This window comes from Lissotriton vulgaris, chromosome 7, assembly GCF_964263255.1.
Source record: "Lissotriton vulgaris chromosome 7, aLisVul1.2, whole genome shotgun sequence".
NCBI classification, from domain to species: domain Eukaryota; kingdom Metazoa; phylum Chordata; class Amphibia; order Caudata; family Salamandridae; genus Lissotriton; species Lissotriton vulgaris.
Window position 1 is genome coordinate 472,148,590 of NC_141695.1, and position 25,180 is coordinate 472,173,769.

At 46.6% G+C, this 25,180-nt stretch overlaps 1 protein-coding gene across 2 annotated transcripts in view; it reads right to left on the reverse strand.

Annotated features, from left to right (window-relative positions):
- The window catches only part of LOC147701895 (uncharacterized), a 278,593-nt gene that overhangs the window by 198,562 nt on the left and 54,851 nt on the right, over nucleotides 1-25,180 (reverse strand). For both annotated transcript variants that reach the window (XM_086930525.1, XM_086930524.1), the window contains exons 3-5: nucleotides 21,427-21,553; nucleotides 20,519-20,632; nucleotides 2,940-3,053 (exon numbers count right to left, since the gene is read on the reverse strand). In XM_086930525.1, coding sequence (XP_086786651.1) covers nucleotides 2,940-3,053; nucleotides 20,519-20,632; nucleotides 21,427-21,553 — 355 coding nt within the window. The remainder of the gene's footprint in view (nucleotides 1-2,939; nucleotides 3,054-20,518; nucleotides 20,633-21,426; nucleotides 21,554-25,180) is intronic.

A 25,180-nucleotide genomic window follows, 5' to 3' on the forward strand; every position in this document is an offset into this window, starting at 1 on the left:
CAAAAACTTTTTTATATATTTGTTTTTGGCACATGGGGTCAAAAGGCACACAGAGAAAAATACAAGGCACTTCAAAAAAGAGGTTGATAGCCCTAATTTAATCATTCAGCCATTGGGTTATATTGTAGATATACACTATGCTTATTACTGATATGCAATCATATAACCACACGGTTATTACCAGAAAGAAGATGTGTGAAAAAGTAGTGCTCAGGTGAAAGGATAAACTGGAAAAGAAAAACAATAGTAGTATCGTAGGGGGTCCTTTTGATATTTACATGAAATACGTAGCGAGCCAACATGAATTTGTGACGGTCTCCCTGAAAACACACAGGCCTACCCACATATACACAATTGCATACAATATGTTATTTCGACTGTTATTCGTCACAGTGTATACATCATCTGTGCATCAGGTGTAGGGGGCAGATGTAAGGTGTAGGCCTATTCGGGGGCGTCGACGTTTCAACCCTGATGCAAAAGGGTAATTAAGATCCTCAGCGGTGGGTTTTCCTCAGGACGGGGGTGGGGGTATCAAAAACTGAGTCAGGTGAGTGCCAAACATATTGCTCTTAAGATAGATAAACGATAATTATTCCAGTGTAAACATCATGGAAGGGGAAAGCCATTCCCAACACCGCTGTCTTTACATGCGGGCACTGGGTTCTGGTAAAAAGGGGGCCAATGTAAAGATGGTTTTGTGTATCTCGTGAGTTAGCTTGTTGCTCCGTAAATCTTTCCGACAGGGCGCTGCATTAATCACGCTCGCTCTGCATGCGCGCTGCGCAGGCGAGACCTGAAAAGCAATAGAAAGGTGTCTAGAGCAGCTTTACCAAGGCCCTTCAGCTGGCCACAGCAGCACTGTTGTCTAATTTTTAGTTACTTTCGAACTACATGTCGTGCCTGCAGTAGAAGAACCCCATTAAAGAAAATAGTGTTCACAGTCTAAATAACAGGTGCACTGTAGCAACCAAAGGGGCCAGTCACCATGGGAGGCGACAAATGAAGAGGAGGCGGTACTAAGGAGAGATTAACAAGCGGGTGGGGATTCTATTCCCTACTCCTCTACAATAAGTCTCGCAGAGCAGCGCATGCGCGCTGACTCTAGGCTCAACCTAACAAGCATTTGTAATGCAATAGGTCTCGCATTTGCGAGAGTTTGAGCTATTGGCATTGTAAATGACAATATTTTTTATTCATGTGTTTTGAAAACCTGAAAGCGGTGCGTAAATAAGCACTTTGTACTTGCAGTCCTTGCTTACGACAAGCAAGTTTGGCAGTAAACGAGACGCAGTTACTGCCAGTCTTGGTTCTCGTAAGCAATGACTATAAGTAGAAAAGTGCGTGTTTACGACCGCTTGCAAGTTTTTAAAACACATACATAAAAGGCATTGTCATTTTCAATGCAAATAGCTCAAACTCTCACAAATGCGAGACCTATTGCGTTGCAAATGCTTGCTTTTAGGACTTGTGCCCTGGAGGAGTGGGTGGTGGTAGGTGGGGGCGAGAGGGGGTCAGTCAGTATAATCATGTGCGCAACTTGTTATTTACTGCACAGTTTTAAGTGCATGAGCAGCCTGGAGAGAATTGAAATACAGCAAACCATGATGTAGGCTTGTAAGCAGGGTCGGTGACGGTAAAATGTAAGGGTTGATGCCTGCACCCTGTTCTGAGGAGAGAGTAGACAGGAAGCGGGAAGCAGCGTTGGGCACCAACGCATCACCTCTCTTCTTGTTTCAGGGACCCAACTGGGGTGCATTTAGGCGTGCAAGAGTGTCTTAGACTATCGCAGGCACATCAATTTAAAAGTAGAGAGTTATGATTAGCCGTGGGATCTTTATTTCCCTTGGGCCATATCACTCCTGCGGAAGTCAGAGTTCTGCAAGTTCTCTGATTGGGTGCCAGCCATTACAGGACTTGTTGACTTAGCATAGCAAACAAATACTCCCAACACTTTAAACATGCCTATTTGAAAGTGGAAGACTCTGCTAAAACAGAATCTATTGATTTAAGACTGAAAAGGAATGATTCGGGTAAAATAAAGTGCCACAATAATACGGCAACATTTACATTTTTGTGCCGCTCAATTTCAATTTTTGTGCCGCTAAATTTGCAAATCTATGCTGCAATATCCTGGGGAGTCTGATTGGGACTCTCCATGCCAAAGCCGGGCAGCCGCGGCCAAGGCTGCCCAGGATGGGGGCACCCCAGATGTGCTGGCAGAAGGATTACGGGGCCGAGGAGCACCAGCCAATGCCGCGCCACTCCCCTCACTCCGCGCCACAAAGGTGCAGCAAGACGCCGGCCTCCGAGCTGCTCTCAGCCTTGCATCAGCACTACAGGCCACTCCAGGCCCCGGTCGAGCGCACTCACATGGGTGTCTCTCACCCGCTGTAATGTGCTTGCCACGAAAACTGGGCAAGCGCCACGAAAACTGGGCAAGCGCCATCCCTAGGTGCATTCCCTAGGTACACACAGTTCCCCCAATCTGGGGGTTGGGGCACCCTTGCTTGCAGAGAGTGTTCTGGCAGCTGCGTCTCAGTGGCCCGCGGAGCTATCGGAGCAAGGCCCCAGGTCCACCATGAGTTGCGCCCACCAGCACCAACAGTGGTTCCTCTTCAGTCTGTCGAGGCACAATTCATGGCGCACTGGCAGGACAAGGGTGGATGCCCTAGAAAAACAGAATTATCAATGGCCTTTGCTACAGGGTCACGCAGGATAATGTGGGATCATCAGGGAGCCTCCTAGCAGTGCATCCTGTCTGCCATCTTATGTGGTCATACCCCAAGTTTCATTTACTTTATTTCAATAAAATGCCCCAAGTTATTATCTTGAAAATTTGTAAACCAATCATTATCATTCAGTTATGTTTTTTCTGCTCTGTAACTAAGTATTCGATCCCACCTGACTAAAATGTGAATAATCCGCAGTATACTCACGTGTGGCCGGATTAAGTGCAAACTCTTTTTTTTTTAAGGGAAGAGGATTGTACAGCACAGGTTCCTCCTCTTTTTTAATCCGCAGGAGGATGTCAGGACAAGGAACAGAAGAGCCTGCAGAACCAACAAACATCTTATGTTAAATAAGCGACACATATTACTGATAGAAAACAAAGAATTAACCTAGCTGCAATGAGAAACAGGCGACAACTGTTGGCTAATTACAAGTGTGTTACAGAGTAACTAGAAGGAAAGAAAAGTTATTTACCTGTAACCTTGGTCTTTTTTCAGGGGAATCCGCATCCAAGTCATAAGCACTGAATTGCCCCACCCACTGTGGGATCCTACAGTACTTAAAAAAAAAATCACTGAAAAAACCATAGGTTTTACAGACGTCATAGTTTGGAATTAGCATTTTAAAAACCTTAGAAATTATCTAAAAAAAACATAGGTTTCAAGGACATTATAGTTAGTTGAACACTTGACTCATACAACCACGAAATTCGCCTGTTATAGTTAGTTGAGCTAACTATAACTCACGTGCCCGCAAAGCACTGGTGATGACATCACATAATACATGACTCATGACATGACAGTGACATCACGGATGACATCTCAAATGACATCACTGATTACATCACTGATGACATCATATAGTAAATGTGCATTTCTGTAAAGTTTAAATATTTTTCATATATATCTATGCCAAGGTGTATTGAAGAATGAGTGGATTTACAAGTACCTGAGTGGATTATTTAGTAGGTGCGTGACTGACTGTATAAGTGAGTGATTGAACGTGTCTTACTGAATGCACGGGTTAGTGACTAAACTGTGTGAAATTCTGTATTAGTCTCTCAGTTGGTGTGTAAGGGGCTGCATGGGTTGGTGAGTAGCTACATGAGTGTCTATATGGGTTATTGACCTGTTGTCTGAGTATCTGTATGGGTGCCTGAGTGTCTGTGTGGGTGGGTGCGTGGGGGGGTGACTGTGCATACATGTCTTAGTGGGTGATTCACTTGTTGCATGGATTTCAAAGTGCATCTGGGAAGGTCTGTATGGGTGAGTTAGTGTGTGAATGGGTGTGTTTTGAGTGAATGAATGTCTCAATGATAAATGTGTGAGACACTACATATGTTTTAAGGCACTATATGTGAGTGTTGGAATATATAAATGACTATACGTGAGAGTAAGTTATTTGAAGAGTGTGTGTATAAGTGAGTGCTTCTATCAGTGATTGTATAAGACAGTAAGTATGTGTTAGTATCTGCATAAATAAGTGATGTGGTGTGTGTATAAATAACGGAGTTGGTGTGTGTAGCCGTATACATGAGTAAATTGGTATGTGATTGATTCTTTGCATCACTGACTAGGTGTGTGAGTAACTACATGGATGAGTGTAGGAGTGTTACTGTATGTATAGGTGTATGAGTGCATATTACAGTACTGTATTGATGAGTAACCGCATGTATAAGTGACTGGATGTGTGTACAGACCTAGGAAATAGTGGGTGGTATGTAGTATCTGGCGTTGTTGTGTGTACGGTTTCAAAAAGAGTAATCTGTATTTTAGAGTGTGTATATGAAAGTTTATATTACGGCATCAGTATAGGCATCATATTTTCAGGTGGATGATGTAATCAGTGATGTCATTTGAGATGTCATCGGTGATGTCACTGACCACGTCATGAGTTATGACGTCATCACCAGTGCTTTGCGGGCGCGCGAGTTATAGTTAGCTCAACTAACTATAACAGGTAAATTTCTCTGGTTTTAAATGAGTCAAATGTTCAACTAACTATAATGTCCCTGAAACCTATGTTTTCTTAAGTGAATTTCTAAGGTTTTTTAAATGCTAATTCCTAACTATAACGTCTATAAAACCTATGTTTTTTTCAGTGAATTTAAAAGGTTTTTTAAATGCTAATTTCTAATTATAACGTTCACTAAGCATATTTCTTTTCCGTCTTTTTTAATTATCATTGCATTCTCAACGTGGTAAAAACTGCAAATCTCAACTCTATTCCATCAATACCTTCCACCAACAAAATAGCCACAAACCAAAGCCACAACTAACGCTAATGATATACAAACTAGGCGTTCCCATGCAAAAAAAACACGAAAACACCACTTCCCCATATTTTCAACAACCAGCCAAATCTGCAATGCTACCTAAAAACAGATGACAGCCACACTTACCATCAACTTTCAACTGATGTAAGGACTTCAACTATCTACTGCGTGAATTACACCCAACTCACACCCACATCTAAAGACCAACATGTGATAGAGGTACTAATCATGCAGCACCGACACCCAACAAGGCCTCAACACCCAGCGCCACCACCACTAGAACCTTCCCCCCGGATCACTCCCCCGCTACTACCACCGAGGGAGTGCAAAACACAACAGAACTTCCCAAAATACCATATCCCCTCAACTGCACAATAGCTGAATGTTCGGACATTTGGCAACCAATTATGTGTGATGGAGGCAAGTCACCAATCAACAATAATTCACACAATTCCAAGTGTACCAGTGATGTGCTGCACAGACCTCACTATGCAAAGCACATACCTCTCCATGTAGAGATATTGTATTGATACGTGTAGTGTACTGCACAGTGGACGCATCCATATTACCTCAGACACTGGGTAAGATCTCGGTCATGTAGCTGTGTTGTTCACCCCCACCTTGAAGCCGAAGCGGAGTGGGCTGGTCCAACGAACGCAACTCAAGCATTAGAGTATTAATAAATAGGCCACGTGGTTCACTTGTGTGAGGACAAACGAGTCTGCCAAAGCAGCGGCCCTCACCCTGGCATGTGGCTGCCGCCATGAGCCTGGGCCTCCTCCACACAAGCTCCCTGCAAAACCAGCGCCACAACACCGCACACTTATGTCTGTACCGACTACTGCGTTCGATCAACACTGCGGACAGCAGGGTTCACAACTTGAATTCATCCTTGATTTATTAATTGCACAGAGAATTGTACTTCATGTCCTCGGGTTTTGTGAAGAAGATGGATAGGTTGATGGACAGGTGAAAGGATGAATTGTTGAGTGAATAAATAGGCGGAGACACAGCTGAAAGGAGGATGGAGTAAAGTGATGGATGAGTGGGCGAAAAGATCTGTGAATGGAAGTCATAGTGGATGGATGATGAATGGATGGCAGGGTGAATAGATGGATGGCAAAGTAAATGAATGTATGGGTGGATGGCAGATTGGATGGATGGCAAAGAAAATGGATGGGTGCGTGGCAGCTTGAATGGATTAAAGGCAAAGTGACTAAATGCATGATTGGATAGCAGAGTGGATGAATTGATGAATGAATGGCAGGATGGATGGCAAAGTGGATGAATGTATGGATGAATAAACACATGGATGGCAGAATAGATGGATGGCAGAGGGGACTGATGCATGGCAGAGTGGATGAATGGGTGGCTGAATATCAGAGTAGATGGATTGAAGGATGAATGAATGAATGGCAGAGTGTATGGGTGGTTGAATGGATAGATAGAAGGATGGCAGAGTGGATGGATGGTGAATGGGTGGCAGAGTGGAAGGCAGAGAGGGTGAATGACAGAGTGGATTGATGGATGGATGGAAGAGAGGATATGAGGATGGATGGATAGCAGAGTAGGCTCATGGATGGCCGAGTGGATGAATGGAACAGTTAATGAATTGATAAAAGGATGGCAGTTTGATCGATGAATGGCAGAGGTGATGGCAAGATAACAGAGTGGAGGATGGATGGCAAATAAAATGGATGGCAGAGTGAATGGATCGATGGGTTGAGGAGTGGATGGTTGGTTTATAGACTGTATGGATGAGCAGATGGATGGCATAATAGATGGATGGCAAGATGGATGGATGGATAAATGGATAGAATGGGGAAATGGTGAATGATGGATGAAAGAATGAATGGATGACAGAATCTAAAGGTGAAATAGTGGATGCCAGTAGGTGGATGGAAGGGTGAAAGAATGAATCGATAAGTGCATTGATGGAAGACACAGGGAGGCTGTTTTATTGAGGGTTCGGCTCACTTGCTTTGCTTCCTTGGAGGCATCAGCACTTTAACTCAAAGTAGAGGCTACTTTAATTATTCTGCAGAAGCAATTGTTAGGACCAATTAATGTCATTGCCTGCCACCTATAAGTCGCAACATTTTGTCTCAGGCCTCTACTCATATTTTCTCTACATTTTCATAATCAGTGTTCGTGGCACCATAGTTTTTTCAGAAACACTGCAGTGCGCGTGTCATGCCACCAGTGTCTGCTTCAGGAGGATGACTGAGAGGGCTGAGGCAGACCCTGAAAGTACTGGAATATTTCATCATCGCCCCTACAGACCCAATGGGTTTTTTTGCTTTAAAATGCACGATTCAGGTTGGAGGAGGGGCGTGGCCAAGATGGCGGGGTAGGAGGACGTGTCCTTCCCGAGCTCCCGCTCCCGGCCAGGCCCTAAGCCTCTAAACCGAGCATTTTCTCCCCCCCCTAACTACCTGGGGGAGCCTCCGGTCGCCGATGGTCTGGAGTCCGGACTCGCCGTCGCCTGGAGTGCTGTGAGCGGTGTGGGCGGCCCCGGAGCCCCGAGGCGCTGCAGTGGAGCGGGCCGGAGCCGAGGCACGGCTGTTGGAAACGCGGCGCCTGGTGTTTCCGAGGCCCGGGTTGTGAGCGGATGCCGGTGAGGTCGGTGGCCCTGCAGTGGTGAGCGCCGGGGTCCTGGGAGAGAGGAGCGGAGCCCCAGGGGCGGGCCTGCCCTGATGCCTGCCTGTCCTGGCGCCTACCCTTCGGCCACTTGAGGACGCGGCTGCGGCCTAGCCGGAAGGCAGCGGAAGTCGGAGCAGCGGAGTGGCGGCTCTGGTGGCGGTGGCGGACTCGGCGCCACAGCGGTATTTGCGGTCCACGGAGCCGCGCCTGTGACCCCTGCTGCAGCGCCCACAGCAACGCACCCGAGACGCGGTACCGGGGAGGCCTGGGAAGCCGCGGGCGGAGACGGAGCGGGCCCCCCCCCTTTTCCCCCAAGATCATCAGAAGAGGTGAGGAGGCAGCAGGTGGGGCGCAGAGACGCGCTGAGGCCCCAGGCATAACAGCAACGGACCCCGCGGACTACCTGTGGGTGGTGAGAAACACGCAGGAGGCAGCTGGGGCCTAGGGTGGCGGCCGGTCCGGCCGAGGAGCCTCGCTGGGGGACGGTGGGGGCCCCATACCCTGGAACTTGAACATTGGCGGCTTCCCATGAGCATGCGGACGTCGGGGGAATTGCAGAGCCCACCGACCCACGTCACAGGCCCAAGGTGACCGAGGGGAGGCAGCATTGGACTTGTCAGGGCGCGGCTTACCCGGTTGAGAGCAGGCGGTCCTGAGTGGCTGCTTGGGACACTGTAGTAGAGCTGCATTGAGGACTTTTCAGGCCCGCTCGCGGCAGGGACCCCTGTGGTGACACGCGCTTGGTGCGGAGAAGCAGTGGTGGCTGTGTGGCCCTGGTGACGCGCGCAGGAGCTTAGAGACTGGTCCTGTGAGGAGGGCGCTGGGTATTGAGGCGAGTCAAGCACGGACGGCAGGCCCGCAGAAAGGATGGCCGGACAGAAAGGCAATAAAAGGGGGGACCGCACTCTCCCTGAGATGCTGGGCAAGTCCCAGGGCAGGGGCGACAAGAACCAAACGTCGCCGGGGGCGGCCGGCAGCTCACAAGTGGTGTGCAGTGGAGAACCCCCGGTCACCAGATCCTTTCTGGAGACCCTCTTTGGGACGCTGAGGGAAGACTTCCAAGCCCTGAAGCAGGAAGTAGCAGGGGAGGTGCGTGAAATACGTCGGGAAGTAGATGGCCTGGGGGAGAGAGTGGCCACGGTTGAAAGCTCCACACAGAGACAGGACGAGGAGATCACGCACCTGCAGCAGGAGGTGCTGCGCCTCAGAGATCAACACCTGGACCTCCAGCTGCACAATGAGGATTTAGAGAATAGATCACGAAGGAACAACATACGGGTACGGGGAGTACCTTCCACGGAGGAGAATACTTGCATTGTCGAATACCTACGGGAGCTATTCTGTGACGTCCTGGGCGAGTCAGAGGACTTTCTTATTAGAATCGACAGGGCCCATAGGGTGGGTCCGCCTAGGCGTGCGACAGGGCCTCCACCGGACATCCTGGCCCTCCTCCCCGAATTCCCGCTGAAAGAACGGATCATGGCCGAGGCGAGGAGTAAACAACCGATAACGTTCCGAGGTCACCCGGTGGCCCTATATCAGGACCTCTCCACGATTACCCTTAAAAAGCGCAAGGCGTTTAAGATAGCGACGGACTTCCTTCGGCAGCATGACACGCCCTACTCATGGGGGCATCCCTTCCGCCTCATTTTCAGATGGAATGGGGAAACGCACCAATTGAGGTCCCTTCAGGACACTTGCGAAGTGTTGGGGATCACTGCGGAAGAGGAGGAATCTTCCACACCACGGAGACGACGCACTACCGAGGAGGGATGGCGGAGAGTCCCGAGGCGCAGAACCTCACCTGTTTCACGGAGACCGGGCTCACCCACTATCAGAGATGGGATGGCAGACGCCATTCAAGCGGTTTCAAGGGACACGGCAGCCGAAGGTGGAGTTGCACTGACCGCGTAACATGGCTCCGGGGGGAGAATGATACTGCATCACTGTTGGAGCTGGCTTGGGGTATGGTGGGGGTGGGGGGGCGGAGGGGGGGCCACTGGTGGCGGGACGTCCACTGAGGTGCTTCACCACAGACTTGTCCGGTAGGGGCAGGACTGGGACTATTGATACTAGATTTCTGGGGGGGTTGCAGTGGATGGGCAGAGGGGGGGAGTTCGGGGGCCGAGTTTGGAAGGGGGGTGGAGGGGAGTTGGGGAGTTGGGGGCTGGGGGTTGTGGGATCCGGGAGAGGGGAGTTTGGGGTAGCCCTGTCCAGTGCTTCTGCTGCGTTCATCCAGCTTTGTCAGAACTCACGGGCCTATCTGGTTGGTCTTTCAGTGCTTTGTGCTTCTGGAGCCATCTGGACTCAGTGCTTGGTGGAACTAGAGGGAGGACAGTTGTGTCAGCAGAGGCTGTAGCTACTTGCACAGCCAGACCTTTTGTGGAGGGATGTTTGAAGAGACAATCAGAATACCCAGAATTGGGCCGATGCCTATGGGATACAGCCCAGTCTACAGGCATTCCTGTGTTTGGCTTTGCCCAAGCCCTTACCAATATGTCATATAGAGACTCATTATAAGGGACTGAGGGTTTCACCCCGCCTTACTCTGGTGAAGAACATCCACCAAAGGGTCTGTGGATTAGTGCACTGAGGGAAGCTGAGAATCTACAACAACAGCTGCCCTCCTCAATAACAAAGCGGTACAAAAGGGGGTGGTGATGGGCGGAGCATCTGAACCAATCAAACACTCACACCCAGTCAACAGATCTGGGTTTAATCCATCACCGTTTTTTAACCCACCCTGCCACCCCAGTTCAGACATGGCCATATGCAAATCAGTCTGACCCTGTGCCTCATGGGAACAGCCCAGCCCGAACTGCCAAGCCATGCCTTCCCTCGACCAGAAACAAGCTTCCTAGGACCAGTTTCTGGCATTCCAGCCGTCTTCAGACAGATTTGCTTGAATCCAGTGGCAAAGAGAGCAAGGGACTCACGTCTGAGTATACCCTGCCAACTTATGGCAAACAAAGCGGTACAAATGGGGGTGGTGATGGACGGAGCATCACCACCCCCTTTTGTACCCCCTTTTTTACCTCCTCAATAACAGGCTGTATAGGGACATATGGAAAGTTGCTTAAAGCGAATGGCTCCATAGGCATCGTAACTGATGCAGTCTGGCGCCAGTGCGGCGATGGGTCAATGTCGGTAGGAGTAATAGTGCAGCATCGATTAGTGCCGCCGATGTCATTGACTAACCCGACTCCTACGCCGAAGACCCCAAAGGGCTGTGCACTGGTGCCATCTCAAATCGGATAACGGATTCAGAGGGCCTGAATGGCACCGAGAACGAACCTGCTGGCGAGGATCCAGTCAGGTCACCTCCCACCTCCTTGGGGTAAGAAAGCTTGTCAGAGGGGAATTGACGCCTGTTGGAAATGGCCCTTTTGCAGGGTTATCCCCAAACATTTTGCTTCTTCCTCCTTTATTTTTCCTGACCTGTGGTTGTTGGCAATAGGCCTCTGGGCACTTTCTCACCGCTGATCAGTGCTAAAGTGCATATGCTCTCTGTGTAAATTGTTATTGTGATTGGTTATCCATGATTGGCATATTTGTGTTACCAGGAAGTCCCTAGTAAAGTGCACTGAGTGTGTAAGGGTACGTGATTCAAATGCCACTAGTGGGCCTGCAGCACTGATTGTGCCACCCACACGAGTAACCCTAAAATGGTGTCTCAGGCCTGCCACCGCAGTGCCTGTGTGTAGTTGCTAACTGCCATGCTTACCTGACCAGTGTCCACTCTGGCCAGGCCTAACCCTTCATTTTCTGTACACATTGGCACCCCTATGGAAGGCCCAAGGAACCCCCCCAAGCTTCAGGTCAGTTTGGTGGCACTGACGGAGAGAGCGGGCCTCATGTACCTGAGCACGGTCCAGGTGAGGTGAGGTCCAGTCCCCCATCATCTGGATCACATTGAGTATCCAGTGACAAGGAGGATCAGTATTTGAATGTAGGTACAGGCTGTATCGTTCCTACGTGTATTATCTATATCCTTTTCACCGATTAGTTGGGTGCTGTATTTGTTTTTACACACACATAACAGTAGCAACTATTCTAAGAGCAGTGGCCCTGATGAAAGCCAAGGGACGTCTTGCCCGGTAGGCAGAAACGTGTTGGCCCTATTCGCGACAGTCATTTGTTCCATACTGTCGTTTGCGCTGTTCCTGTTTTTTAATTAGGGGATGTGCCTCGTTTCTATTCAAAAGTTGTTTAGACACATCACCCTATTTTACATTCACCACTTTTTCTGTATGTTGCACTGTGTTTCTATCACTTTTCACCAACCATCATAAACTGGCCAATAATTGGAGGTTCATTTCACTGTGGACCACACCCAGTATCTACGATCTACTGTGTGGCGTGGGGTCTAGATAATCTAGGGACCCGCCAGGCCACGGTGTGGACGGCCAAATGATAGTACGGGTCACTTGGTTTGTTTGATGGTTATCCACAAAGTTTCTGTACTGGATTTGGTTGACCAGTCTGTGATCGTTTTTCTAGACACTATTTTTTCTAGAGATTACTTTTCATGTCTCCCACACATGTTTCTCTCGTTCTCCTTTGTTTGACTTTCAGAATTCATTATATGGTGACTGCAGCACCAACTGACATAGTGGAAAATGTGTCAGTATGGCCAGTACAATGTATGGCTCATAGACCTCCTGGGTTCTTGTTTGTGATTCATATGATGTTGCTGGGGAAATGAACCAGTAGTAGGTATTTAATCTTTTCCCTTTGACCCTCCTCTCCCTGTATATGTTTGTACCTGCATATCTTCCCATAGGAGCAAGATGGAAAATTGAAGTCTGGTATCCCTGAACTCAGAACTCAATAACACATCTTTTAGGAAGAATGGTTTTTAAATACTGTGTTTGAAAGCGGCACTTTTAGAAAGTGGCTGCTTTCTTGTCGGACCTTTCTGTGTGCCTTTGGCTGTTTGTGAATTGACTGATGGTTTGTGAGGGACAGGGCTGGGGGATTCCAGGAGACAGAATGAGTCCGCCCAATGGTGAATAGAGAGATCTGCATCTAGATGGAACGGAGGAGTTGCACCTGGGACCTGAATAGGACTGTGCCCCCCCCAAAGGACTGGCTCCACCCCCTGTGGTGTGTCTGATGTATCTGCCCTGCACTGCGAAAGGAGAGAAGGAATCATGTTAACAAAGTGCTCCAGGGCTGTGCTTTCCCTCCACAATGCTGTCTCCACCTCCAGTAGGGCGTCTGATGTTTCGGCTTTGCACTGTGAAAGGAAAGAAGGAGTCATGTAAACAGAGTGCTCAAGAACTGGTATGGACCGGGCTCAGAGCTCTCCTGCACAAAGGGAACAGACTTTTTGGGGTATAGGTACAGGAACCCAGACTACTGAACTTTAGATCATCCTGGAATCAAGAAGGAACCTCTGCCAAGGAGAAAGATGAAAGACTGAAGAAGAAAGACTGTCTTGCTGTGTGCTTATGGACTGACCTGCAGTTGCTTTGCTACCAAGGAGAGGGAAAGGACTTTGCGTTGTGCTGTGTCCCCTTGCTTGAAGGAATCTCCAAGGGCATGAGAAGAGCTGGCTCCCTGTTAAGAAGTCCCAGGAACAAAAGGACTTCATCCCCAGCTTCCTTGAACTCTACTGAGAGAGTTCTGTCCTTCCCAGAGTGCTTGGGCCAGTTGTGGTGCCTCTGGAAGCTGTACCTGTGCTTGGGAAGCTGGAAATCAAGATACTAAAGACTTTCTGCAAAGTTTCACGCATTGCTCGCTTGCGGAGCGCATCCCCGTCAGTGCGAGGAAATTCCCGCCACCGTGAAGATCGAGATCGTCGCAGCGCCTGTTGCCACTGCAAGAACCGATGCATCCTTCGCTTGCGAAATGCATCGCTCCAGTGCGGGAAAAGTACAAGTGTTGCATACATCGTCGCAGAGCCTGTCGTCACTGGGTGAGATCGTCGCACCGCCTGCCTGGGGATCGCATCACATCGCTGCAAGAGTCGTCTCAGAGCCATCGCATTGAGGGGCCGCGAGAGGAGAAGATCGACGCTGCGCTGCGCACCGTAGATCGTCACCTTCCCGAAGATTGTCGCATCGTACCTTTGCGAGACGCTTCCTACGAAACCTGCGCACCGGAATACATGCAAGGTATCGCAACCCTCCCCATACAGCCCAGAGTCACCGCAACACGCCCACTGCGTCCAGCGGGGTTGTCGCATTGCCTCCCCAGGGTCTTAGGAGTGACGCATTGCTTGTTTTTCAATGCTGCAGCTTTCACTTGGAACTTTTGTCGCATCTAAAGGTACTTTTGGCTAAAACGTGACGCAACTGTGGATTATTTTAACGCAACCCTAAGAACTCTTTTGAAACCATATTCTTGAACTGTGTAGGTTGGATTTTGTCGTTTTGGTCTTGTGTAGTTTAGATTAAATAACTCTATTTTTCTAAACTGGTGTGGAGTCCATTTGTAGTGTTTTCACTGTGTTACTGTTAGTGTTGGTACACAAACTTTACGCATTGCCTTTGATAAGCCGGTCTGCTTGTGCCAAGCTACCAAGGGGGTGAGCAGGGGTTATCTTAAGAGTGTATCCCCCTTACTCTGACTAAAAGCAAGGGTCCCTATTTGGACAGTGGTACCTGCCTCTGCCAACTAGAGACCCCCAGTTCTAACAAGGCCAAAGACTTTATGCAGGGAAGTGTAACATTCCCACATTTGGGTTAGAGTAGCCCCGGCTCCAGGATATTTAGTAAGGATCTCGATGGACTATTGAGAACACTCCGCAACTGAAAGCTGGGAGACGGCATCGGAAACAAACTTATGTTTCGACCGTTGGTGCTTTGGAGCCTCCCTCGATGTCAACGGAGATGGCCCTTCACCCGAATGGCTCCTCAAACGGTCCCTGGACATTGACGAATACTTGTGATGCTGCTGTGTCTCAGATAGTCGTGCCACCAGAGTTTCATTCAACACTCTCTCAACACCTTCAGCCGAAGACAGTGACAGAAACCACACTACTCTGGGTCATGGTGGTCTCCCAGGCACCACAAACAGATGGTATGAAGATCTGTGATCGACATTTGTCTGTTACAAGAGCCACGTGGTTTAAATTCTGAAGACATTGTCAAAAAACACACACTGTTCCTCACACAAAATGAGGAGATGGGCTGAAAAACGGCCCCTAACCTATCTGGGTCCACGTAGCAAAAGCAGAAAAGAAGGAACTGACATCGGCGAGGTGGGTATATGTACTCCATTGACATAAAATCGCATGATGGCATTGATACCGAGTCACACAGCACCCTCTTCCGATGTGTAGATGTGCTGTGGAAAAGAAATTCCAATCCAGGTTTGCAACTGGGGGAGGATTCAAATGAATACACATACTGCGTCAATCAGTGCACAACAGCAGCCCTGTAACAAGCTCCTGATGCCTGTTTTTCTCTGTTCTAAACGAAAGGCATAGCATGGTACCAGTTTTCAAGCATAACCTGATGTTGATGTATTACCTTAACCACTGGAATGTAAATGTGTCATATTAGTAGCATGGAAGGAACGTTGAGAGCTGTTCAACCTATCAGAATGCTACTTTTGCAGGCTGTAACTATTGGTACAGGCCCATAATAGGAGCTTTCTGTGCTGCTAGCTCCTTTTCCTCCTAATGGACGTGGGCTCCACCCAGTCTAAGGCAAGTGCTGGGGAAACAGATGGTTCTTCTCACGCGACTTGGTGTGTAACTAAACGTGCTCCATTCTCCCGTAGCAAAACCTCAGATTCCTACTCTGAAGTAGCCATTTCAGAGCAGGCTGAGAAGAAAGCCTCAGCTATCAAACAAAATTAGAAAAACCAACAGGCTCACTTTTTTTTCTACTTTTCTTTCTTCTCCTGGAGATATGGGTGAATGGCCATTTAACGTTACGGCACAAAACTGTAAGATATCATCAAGTACTGTTAATTATATTGTCTCATTTAGGAGATAACATTGATTTTGAAAATTCCCAGGCTGTGTGTGATACAGCCAATTTCAAAACAAAATTGTGACTTTAAGATCCAAAATCTCAGCAATATTGAAATAGATTTTAACACCCACTTTTTTATCAATCATATTTACATCTCTGTAGTTCGTGGGGACGTAGCTTAACTGAAAGCTACAAACTGCTCCTATGACTCAGACCCAGGATGGACCCTAGCCCCTTTCCTAGATATATTTTGTTCCACATAGGGAACTCCTCATTTCTAGATTGGTACTCGCGGTGATCGTTCAACAGCACTGTGACCATTTCCTTATTAAAACAGGGCTCAGTGCCTATGTTAATGTTAATGTTATTGGGATTTGTATCGCGCTCGGCTGCCCCAGCAAAGGGGCGTCCCGGCGCTGCGAGCAAAGCTAAAGACAGAAAAAGAAGAAAGCACCAGAAGGGAAGAGGTGTGATTACTGAAAGAGGTGAGTTTTGATGGCTTTCCTGAAAGCCAGAAGGTCCTGCATGCCACGGATAGTTTCCGGGAGGCTGTTCCAGAGCTTGGCAGCGAGCAGGCTAAAGGATCGCCCGCCCATTCTGGCTAGATTGGTGCGGGGAATGACCACCAGATGTTGTCCTTCTGAACGAAGTGACCTCCCAGGAATATATTCCGTCAGGAGGGGGCGCAGCATCGGGGGGGAGGCGGTTTTAAGGATTTTGAAGGCAAGGCAGAGTGCCTTGAACTGAATCCTTTTTCTCACCGGGAGCCAGTGTAGTTTTTTCAGAGCTCCAGCCACTGAGGAGTGACGGGGGAGACCTACTAACGCTCTGGCGGCAGCATTCTGCACTCTCTGAAGTCTGGTAGTTTCCACCAGGTTAGCGCCCAATAGGAGGGAGCTGGCATAATCCAGCCTAGAGAGGATGGTAGCTTGGACAATTACCTGGCGGGTGTGACAGTTGAAGAACTTCAGAATAGGTCTTAGATTGCGCAGGATGCCGAAGCAGGTGGCTGCGACTTTTTTGGTGTGGTGAGTGAATTTCAATGCTGAGTCGACCCAGACTCCCAAGTTTTTTACACATTCCTTGGGCTCAGGAGGTTGGCCTAAAGTATCAGGCCACCAATTTTCGCCCCAGGATGCGGTGTTTTTCCCCAAGAGCAGTATCTCCGTTTTCCCCGCATTGAGCTGGAGGAAATTGGCCGTCATCCAGTTGGTGATGTCAGTAAGGGTCTGCTTGAAGTGATGGGCCTCCAGACCGTTGTTACCATTGAGAGCTACCACCAACTGGGTATCATCTGCGTAAGATACTAACGTCAGACCACTCTGTTTAACCACTTCTGCTAGTGGTTGGACGTAAACATTGAACAGGGTGGGGCTCAGTGATGACCCTTGAGGCACCCCCTGTCCAATGTTGTGCTCTTTAGAGATGTAAGGGGGGGTAGAGACTTTGAAGGATCTGTTGGCAAGAAAGTCTTTAAACCATCCCAGGGCCGTGCCTGTGATTCCAGCTTCCTCCAATCTCATCAAGAGGGCCTCGTGTGACACCGTGTCGAAGGCAGCACTGAGATCCAACAGGATCAGTGCTGCCGTTTCGCCGGTGTCAAGAATGGTACGGAGGTCCTCTGTAACACTAAGCAAGGCTGTCTCGGTGCTGTGACCAGCTCTAAACCCGTGTTGGGAGTCATCCAGAATGTTATTGGTTATGAGGAAGTTGGTGAGGGTGGTGTTGACGTGTGCCTCTATGATTTTAGCTGGCCAGGGGAGAAGTGAGATGGGCCGAAAATTTTCAGGAAGGGTGGGGTCCAGGGTGGGCTTTTTCAAGATGGGGGATACCCATGCCTGCTTCCATTTAGAGGGAATTTTGTTATTTGCTGGAAATGTGTCTGTAAGCTTGGGCAATACACTGAAGAGGTGGCACATACCAAATGTTTATTTTCCACATACAAAGGCTCTTCTGCTGATGCACGTTTAGTATTGGTTCTGTACTGCATCTGGAACCATAGTATATCCAGAAGCCTACCTGAACTTGGTGGCTACTTTTGTTAGAAACGGTCTCCCTTATTTGAAAAGGTAAACAAGCAGAGAGCATGCACATAATTCCACATACATCACTGCATTCCCTGGTGCTAATCTAGAACAAGAAATCACACGTGAGGGGAGATTAAGCGACCTGACTAAAATCTAAGGATGTTGAGCCGACCCAGAGACTCAAAACTGGTTCCCCAGAGCCGAAGTCAGCAGCTCTGGCCATTACCCCACACCCTCTTCCCCATATTACACAAGATTTCAAAGTCATGTGCCACTTTAAAGAAACGTTATGCCCTGCATAGACATTTTTTTGAGAGAGCCTTGGCTATAAATATGAGCTGAAAGAACAGAATCTTTCCAGTTAGTCTGTTGTTGCGAGTCAGGGTATCAGAGCCTTTATGAACCAGGCCTTCACGCACCTCGGTAAAGTCAGCCTTAAACATGCAGTCTGCGTCTTTTTTAAACTAAACAGGCTATAAAATCAACTTCTATATCTGTAAAGTGGTGTGTCGCCTAAGCAACCAACCAGCTGCAAGGTATCCAGGTACCTCAGCGAGAGGCATATAGGACCTTCCCTAGCTTCATTACTGCTTGACAATACAATGCATCCATATTACACAATCAGAAGCCATGTTCCTGCAGATTAGAGAGTTAAATCTGTACCTGCTCAATGTACATTCTGGATAATTAACAGAACATAGGTATAACAGAAAGAAATAGTTCTTGCAGTGTATTCCCCAGATATCTCAGACCAGAAGGGTAGTCACCCAAGGAGGGGCGTGGCAGAGCAGCCAGGGTGGGTGACTCCAGAGCGCGGGATTTACGGTTCGATCCCCAGCACCGGAGGCAGATTAGCTCAGCTCTGTGACTCTGGGCAATAGCTCACTTAATCTGCCTGAGGCTCCCAGCGCCTTGAAACCCTTACGGGTTCGCGCTTTACAAATACCGGGCTATTATCTTCGTGACAACTGAACAGATAGTTCAACCCTTGTGACATTACTGCTTTTACAATAATGATCCAGAGAACATTAACCAATTCTCAATGATTTCTTTGATTTCTTGAGACAGAATATCCTTGGCGCTGATATTAGCCCTGTACTTTTTTTTGGTGGTCATACAGGTTTACCATTCCACAGTAACGAACAGTATTTTTTCATTGTAAAATCATCCTGGTCCCTGCGTACCCATCTAACCCTCTTATCGTGTACCCTCTCCACCATGGTAGCCTGACAAATAAACTATGGTATAACCCAGGACAGTTGACAATGCTGTAAGGCATTACATGGTAAATGCATCACTAGATTGTGTGCGCCCCCAAAACATCGCCTGTACTGTATCTGTTCTTTATTAGGGAAGCCTTCATGTTGCTACCCATGTTCTACCTTTCATGTGTATTACTTAGATTTAGCAAACATCTTTTCTCTGCACAAGGCTTAAGAAAAAACGTTTCACTATACAAAGGCCAGATTGATAGATGTTATCAAGGTGGAAGGCAGGGATATGTGCAAAGGGAGCAGTGTAAGGGGGCACTGGTTGAAAGGGGGTATGAGGTATGGTTCAAGGTGAGGAGTGTAGTACACAGGGAGCACAGAAGGATGCAAGGAGAAACAACGCAGGGTGGACACAGTGAAGGGCCCAAATGAGAAATAACAAAGAACACAAGGGCAAACATCAACAAAGGGATCCCAGCAGGAAGCAGCAAAGGACGCAAGAGAGAACGAGGAATGGGAGAGCCACAAGGGATGGAAGGTGGGGTAAGGTGCAAAGGATGCAAGGGGGAAGCAGCGAAGGATGCTCGGTGGGATGCAACAAAAGATACGAGGAAGGAGCCAAAGGCAAAAGGGGCACAGTAAAAGGGGATAAAAAAAGGGCACAAGCCGGGAAGCACAAGTGCACAAGTAGTCTAAATAAGGATTGGTCCCCAATCCTGCAGTACAGTTCTCAGTTGGAAATTCTTAAGACTTGGGGCCCAGCGGATACCCCAAGTCATGGGAGAGTCGCACCACTGGAAAATAATGAACTCCACAGGCCGGTTGAGATACAAGTTTGGCGTTCCCCGAAGAATTTATACTGGGCGATGTCCCACTACAATCTGCCCCGTACTGAAGGTTGGTTGTGTCTTTAAATAGTCTCTAATCTGACCTGAGTACAGATTGTATAATGGCTAGTAAATCCCTTGTAGCGACTGGAATTGGGCACTGAGAGTGTTGGTAACCAAAGGTTGCTCAAATTGCTTGACACTGATGAAAGAATTGTTTGTGTAGGGATATAAATGGGCTAGGGTGAATTAATTTGTACTATTTTTGTCTGGAAACACAGCACCTGGTGTTTCGTTTTGCTCATTCATGTAGTGCACCAAGAGCAAGAATCCACTGATAGATACAAAGCAGAGGACTCATAGCAACGTTGTTACCTCTGTCACACAGAGATTACTGATGAACACAAAAGAAACCTCAAGAAGTCTTAGAGACTTCACCCGAGAGCAGAACTCAGAAGATAACATTGACAATATCATAGAAAATCTAGTGGCTAGTGCATAAACGTGAATAAAAATGACTGGAGATGTATCTCAGCCCAGTGTTTGATAAACATACCTATAAAAAAAGTTGTAGTCTTCTTTCAAGAAAGAGCACTGGCAGGACAAAGCGTCGTTTACTGTGCCATGCATTATCTGTTTCAAATCCTCTACCATTGCAGAGTAAGCCTTATTTAGTTGATGTAGCTGTCCCCGTGGAGGAAAATGTCCAAAGTGAGTAACATAGTTACCCATTTAAATTACAATAATACTGATGGCCTTAGGACGCTAGAAATAAGCAACAGTACCCACAGATGATTCTGCCCAATACCGACTCCAACCGGAGTGCAAGAAAAGGCTTCAAACCTATTAGCATAACTACTCCAATATAACTCACCTGAGCTAGGGCTTGGGAGCCTTTCTCGCTTCTTGCAGATGGGGTGATGGGAAACATAAGGCTTCTCTTCTTTTTTTATCCGGAACAAAGTATCAGGATTGACAATTGAATAATCTGTGTAAGTAAAGGGAAGCACATTTCAAAATTCTAACACGCAAGTCTGATTTCAACAAAATGGCAAAAGACAATATAGGGTTTCCTGTTAAAAACCTGTAAACGAAGATGTTTCTATTGTACAGTTTAAAAAACACAATTAGATTAAATACATATGGGAAAACATGATGTTTAAGACATACTGCCATATAGTGCAAGACCTGGGCTGAGGAGGCAGTAGCCACCCTTAAAACAAAAATGACATTTAGCACTCTCAGCTGGTCCATGCACCTACTGGGGGGAAACACAGTTTAGCCTAGAAAACCTTGACTGGTCAGGGTAGCACAGCTTCACAAAGTCATTCAGAAACCTTTTGCACCCACAGTTACTTCTTTAAATGTTTCAGTTTTTCAGGAGTACCCTCAAGAGTGAGTGATTGAGTGCTCTGAGGAAGGGACTACATCCACGTCCTAGGCGAAAACCATGCAATGCTAGGGGTCTTCCCCTAGTCAGTGTCACTGAAATATATGCTGGTGAATTGTCTGTGTGATGACATAGTAGAAGCCTCTAAGCAGACTGCTGCAGTCAATTAATCTCAACTTTGATATTAAATATATAGCGGACACTCCATTGAGTGGCAAACAAAATCCTTGCAGATTGTGTTCTGATGTTATTTTACCACTCAGCATTTTAGCACACAGCCTTGGTGTGGAAGCTAGCCTCCGGCACAGCTATAGCAAGTACTTTCAATGATTAAATGCTTAAAACATGTTAGCATTTTGAGACCAAACCATCCATGCAGCAAGTGTTCTTACCCATCGAAATCAACAAGCAGTGGATTTCACGCATAACATTTGTGTATAATTCCTTCCGCCATTCCTCCAGATCCTCCCACTCATCTTCAGAGAAATACACAGCTACATCATGGAATGTTACAGGCACCTAAAACAACAAAGTACTGCATGCTCAATGTAAGCCGTATACCTGAAAGGCATTCAATTCAATGGTTTTATTGTCTGGCTTTTGTTCCTTGCAACATACAGTAATGCAAATACATAACATATCTACAAATGAACATTTCACCACTGACAGGTAAAATTTTATTAATCCAATAAACACTTAGACAAGTTAACTATAGGTAATTTATATCACAACCTGCTTGCATAATCATAGATTTAGGTCAAAGAGGTGGTGATACGTTGGTGTATCAAACCACAAAAACCTCGTAACTTTACCAAGGTAGGGAACTGGAGGTGAAGGGGCTTCCGAGTGAGCCGGCCTCCAACCACATATGTCAAACACTAGAAAACCACCCGATTAACTGCTACACTGTTAATATATGAGTAAATGTCCACCGCAAGCCTATCTATGGAAACACTAAGAAATGTGACGGATGTCCTCACACACCCCCAAGTGTTTTTCTTCATCATAGGACTCCCCTTCGCTCTTCAAAAACCCTGTTTGATGAAGAGCGGGCCTTCACTTTATAGTAAATGAGGCACACCTAACTACTGACCCTGCAATGTGAATATATAAAACAATGTGATATGTCAAAATTACTTTTAATTTTACAAGGATGTATTACTTGGTGTTAAAAACCAGTTTGGAGACTAAGAGAATTAGTAACACATCCCCACTTCGACCATCAACATGTTTCTGCCATGTGGCTCATAGGAGTCCATGGCATTCATCAGGACGGAACATGGGGTCATATTGTGGCAAGCGACCCTATTAATGCCCCTGTCAACTAGGGCTGACCTTTGTCGTCCAGTTCTTTCCTAGGTCCCTAGAACAAGTCCAAGAAAACACTCAACTATAACGATAGGCTAAAGTCAAAAGACAAACACTTAGAATGCACATTTGCATGCACAGAAATGTGGCTGTGACACTGAACTTGTGCATCACACATTACATGTTAAAATGATGTGAGGCAAGCTCAGATCCCTCTTACCTTAATTGTGGGTCATCTGTGCCCCGTGGAGGAAGGGCTCAGGAACCCCTCTAGTCACACACTATGAAAGGAAATAACAAACGTCTACAACATAGCCCTCTTACCACATTAAAGTTTAAGTGAGTTGTCTACAACTTAGCCCTACTGCCACAATACAGTTAAAGTCAACAGTGCCAGAGAAACACTTCCCCTGACTCCCCACTCATTACTCCAGGAGTGCGTTCCTCATGAATCACCTAACGTTGCTCATGTCTTCCTCCCTGTAGTAATGCGAGTAGCGTGCGGGCTGAACTATTTGAGTGGGCTGATTGGGAGTAAATTAATCCCTGTGGTGTATTAAATGCTGCCGGCTAATTAATTCAGATTAGCAGCAGCTGTGTGTACCGCCATAGGTGTGGTCCAACGTGTGCGGTTCCCATTGGGTAGCCGTGAGGCCCAGGGCGTAGTGACCTTGCAGTGAGACCCGATAAGTTGGTGTATGGCATCAAAGTTTTTTTTGTTATGCTGGAGCTTATTTTCAGGACTGATGCTACGCCCTCTATTTTACCTGTGACACCTCATAAATATTCCGCTGGTACACTGGTCCCATGATCTAAATTTTAACACACACAGGGGGAAAAGAACTGCTGCTTATCACATATCAACTTCATTCACACAACAGGCAGCCGGAAAGCTGGAAAATCATCATCTGGAGTGTTAAACCTATTTAACTATTCACCAAAACATAAGCAGCGAAGAAATACGTTGCTGCTTTTTACACACAAGTCCAGCTCCACATATTAACATAGATTGGCAGAGCAAGCCATTTATGTTAAATGTAGTCATTTTGTTGGAATTTTGTTTAAAGAGTATTTAGTTGTTCAAGATAATTGAATTGCAGCAGAAATTTACAAACTTACTACACTGGTTAGTTAGTTTGTAAGATGAATGGGGAATGTTGTGTTAGTTAAATTACCAAGTTTAATAATTTCCAGAATACATACAGCAATTGCTAAACAATATTTGAAAGGAAATAGTTAAGTGTCTTGCAATGATCAGGTTACAAGGGCATTAGGCTAGTGCCCTTTTATTTCTGGGGTTTTGCAGCAGAGTTTCTCGTTGCTCGAATGGGTGTAATTTCTGATATTTATATAGGTTTCCCTCGTCTTGATTGCTTGATTTGACAGGCAAACAAGTGTCACTCACAGTCGTTGAATGACACTCATAATTACACAGAAATTATGAAAATGTCGCACATACGTAATCGGAAACTTGGCAGCTATGGTTGATAGTTTTTTTTCTTATAGCAGAAAAACTGATATTATCTTATGCATACATATAATCACATGGCACTTGGTAAGGTTTTATTGGCTGGAAAAAAAACTCTATAAATATCAATATGTGCATAGAAGCAGCAATATTTACTTGATCGGATGTGCACATTTATCTTGAGGTGAAGAATGCAAATTTAGCAGGCATTCTCTCCTCTACATATGCACCTTTGTTTACATAGAAGCAGCAAATATGACATTGTCTTATTTACACATGTATCTTGTGGTGCAATATAAATTGTCCCCTCATATAAATGTATCCGCTCATAACAGGAAGCATAGTTCAATGACAACTTCATCTCTATGTCATAAGAAGCATAGTTTGTCACATCCAAGAATACTGAGAACACTGTTGTATTGTGAAAATAGTCATGTGGGGATAAGACAGTTTTTGACCAATCTTCTGAAGCTAAGATGGTTGTTGGCGGAGCTTATGTGAGTGGGTAGTGAATTGCATATTTTGACTGCTTGTACCGAGTAAGATGTTCCATCCATGATTTTTTCTTGTAAGTGAGAACGTTGAGATGGGGAGCCATTCTCAAGCGAAGGTACCTTTGTTGTATTTGTTGAAATTCTTCCTGATGAAGAGTGGTCCTGTGCCATCTATTACTTTATGTATGATACAAATCAGCTTGATGGTGGATAGTCTGGTAACTGGTAACCAGTGTAAGGCATTCAAGGCTAGGGAGTTGAGTGCTTGTGGCTTTATTTGTAGTCTAGCGACAGCATTCGAAATTCTCTGTGAGATAGTAGCTTGAACCTTGTGAGGGAATACAAAGAGCGGAAAGATGCGTTGCAGTGTTCTCATTGTATAAAAGCTTGATTTGGATACCTTAACCACTTCTGCATTCATTGACAGGCTTGGCATCCATGGTAATTCCAAGGCTTCTTAGCTTGGTATATATATTTTGGAGTTGGTTTTAAATTATCAAGCCAGGCACAGAGAGGGTCATAGGCTTTCCAGTTGCCACAGGTGAGAATTTCAGTTTTGGAAGCATTCAGGTTGAGGTTGCTTCAAGTCCTCCAATGGTCAACTGCCCGGAGGTGATTGAGTCTTGAGGGACTCCTGCATTTAATGCTGTATGGTTTGTCAGAGAAAGGAAGCATATGCATAATATTTCTTAAATTGTGTAGGTACGATGTGATCCAAGCAAGAGCTGTTCCTTCTATTCCAGCTTCCTCAAGTCTTTGGATTAGTGTGTCATGATCCACGGTGTGAAAGGCTGTCGAAACGTCAAAAGAAGAAAGGCAGTAACCCTGTTCTGGTCTTTTGGGTTTTTAAGATCACGCAGTGCTTCATTTGCACAA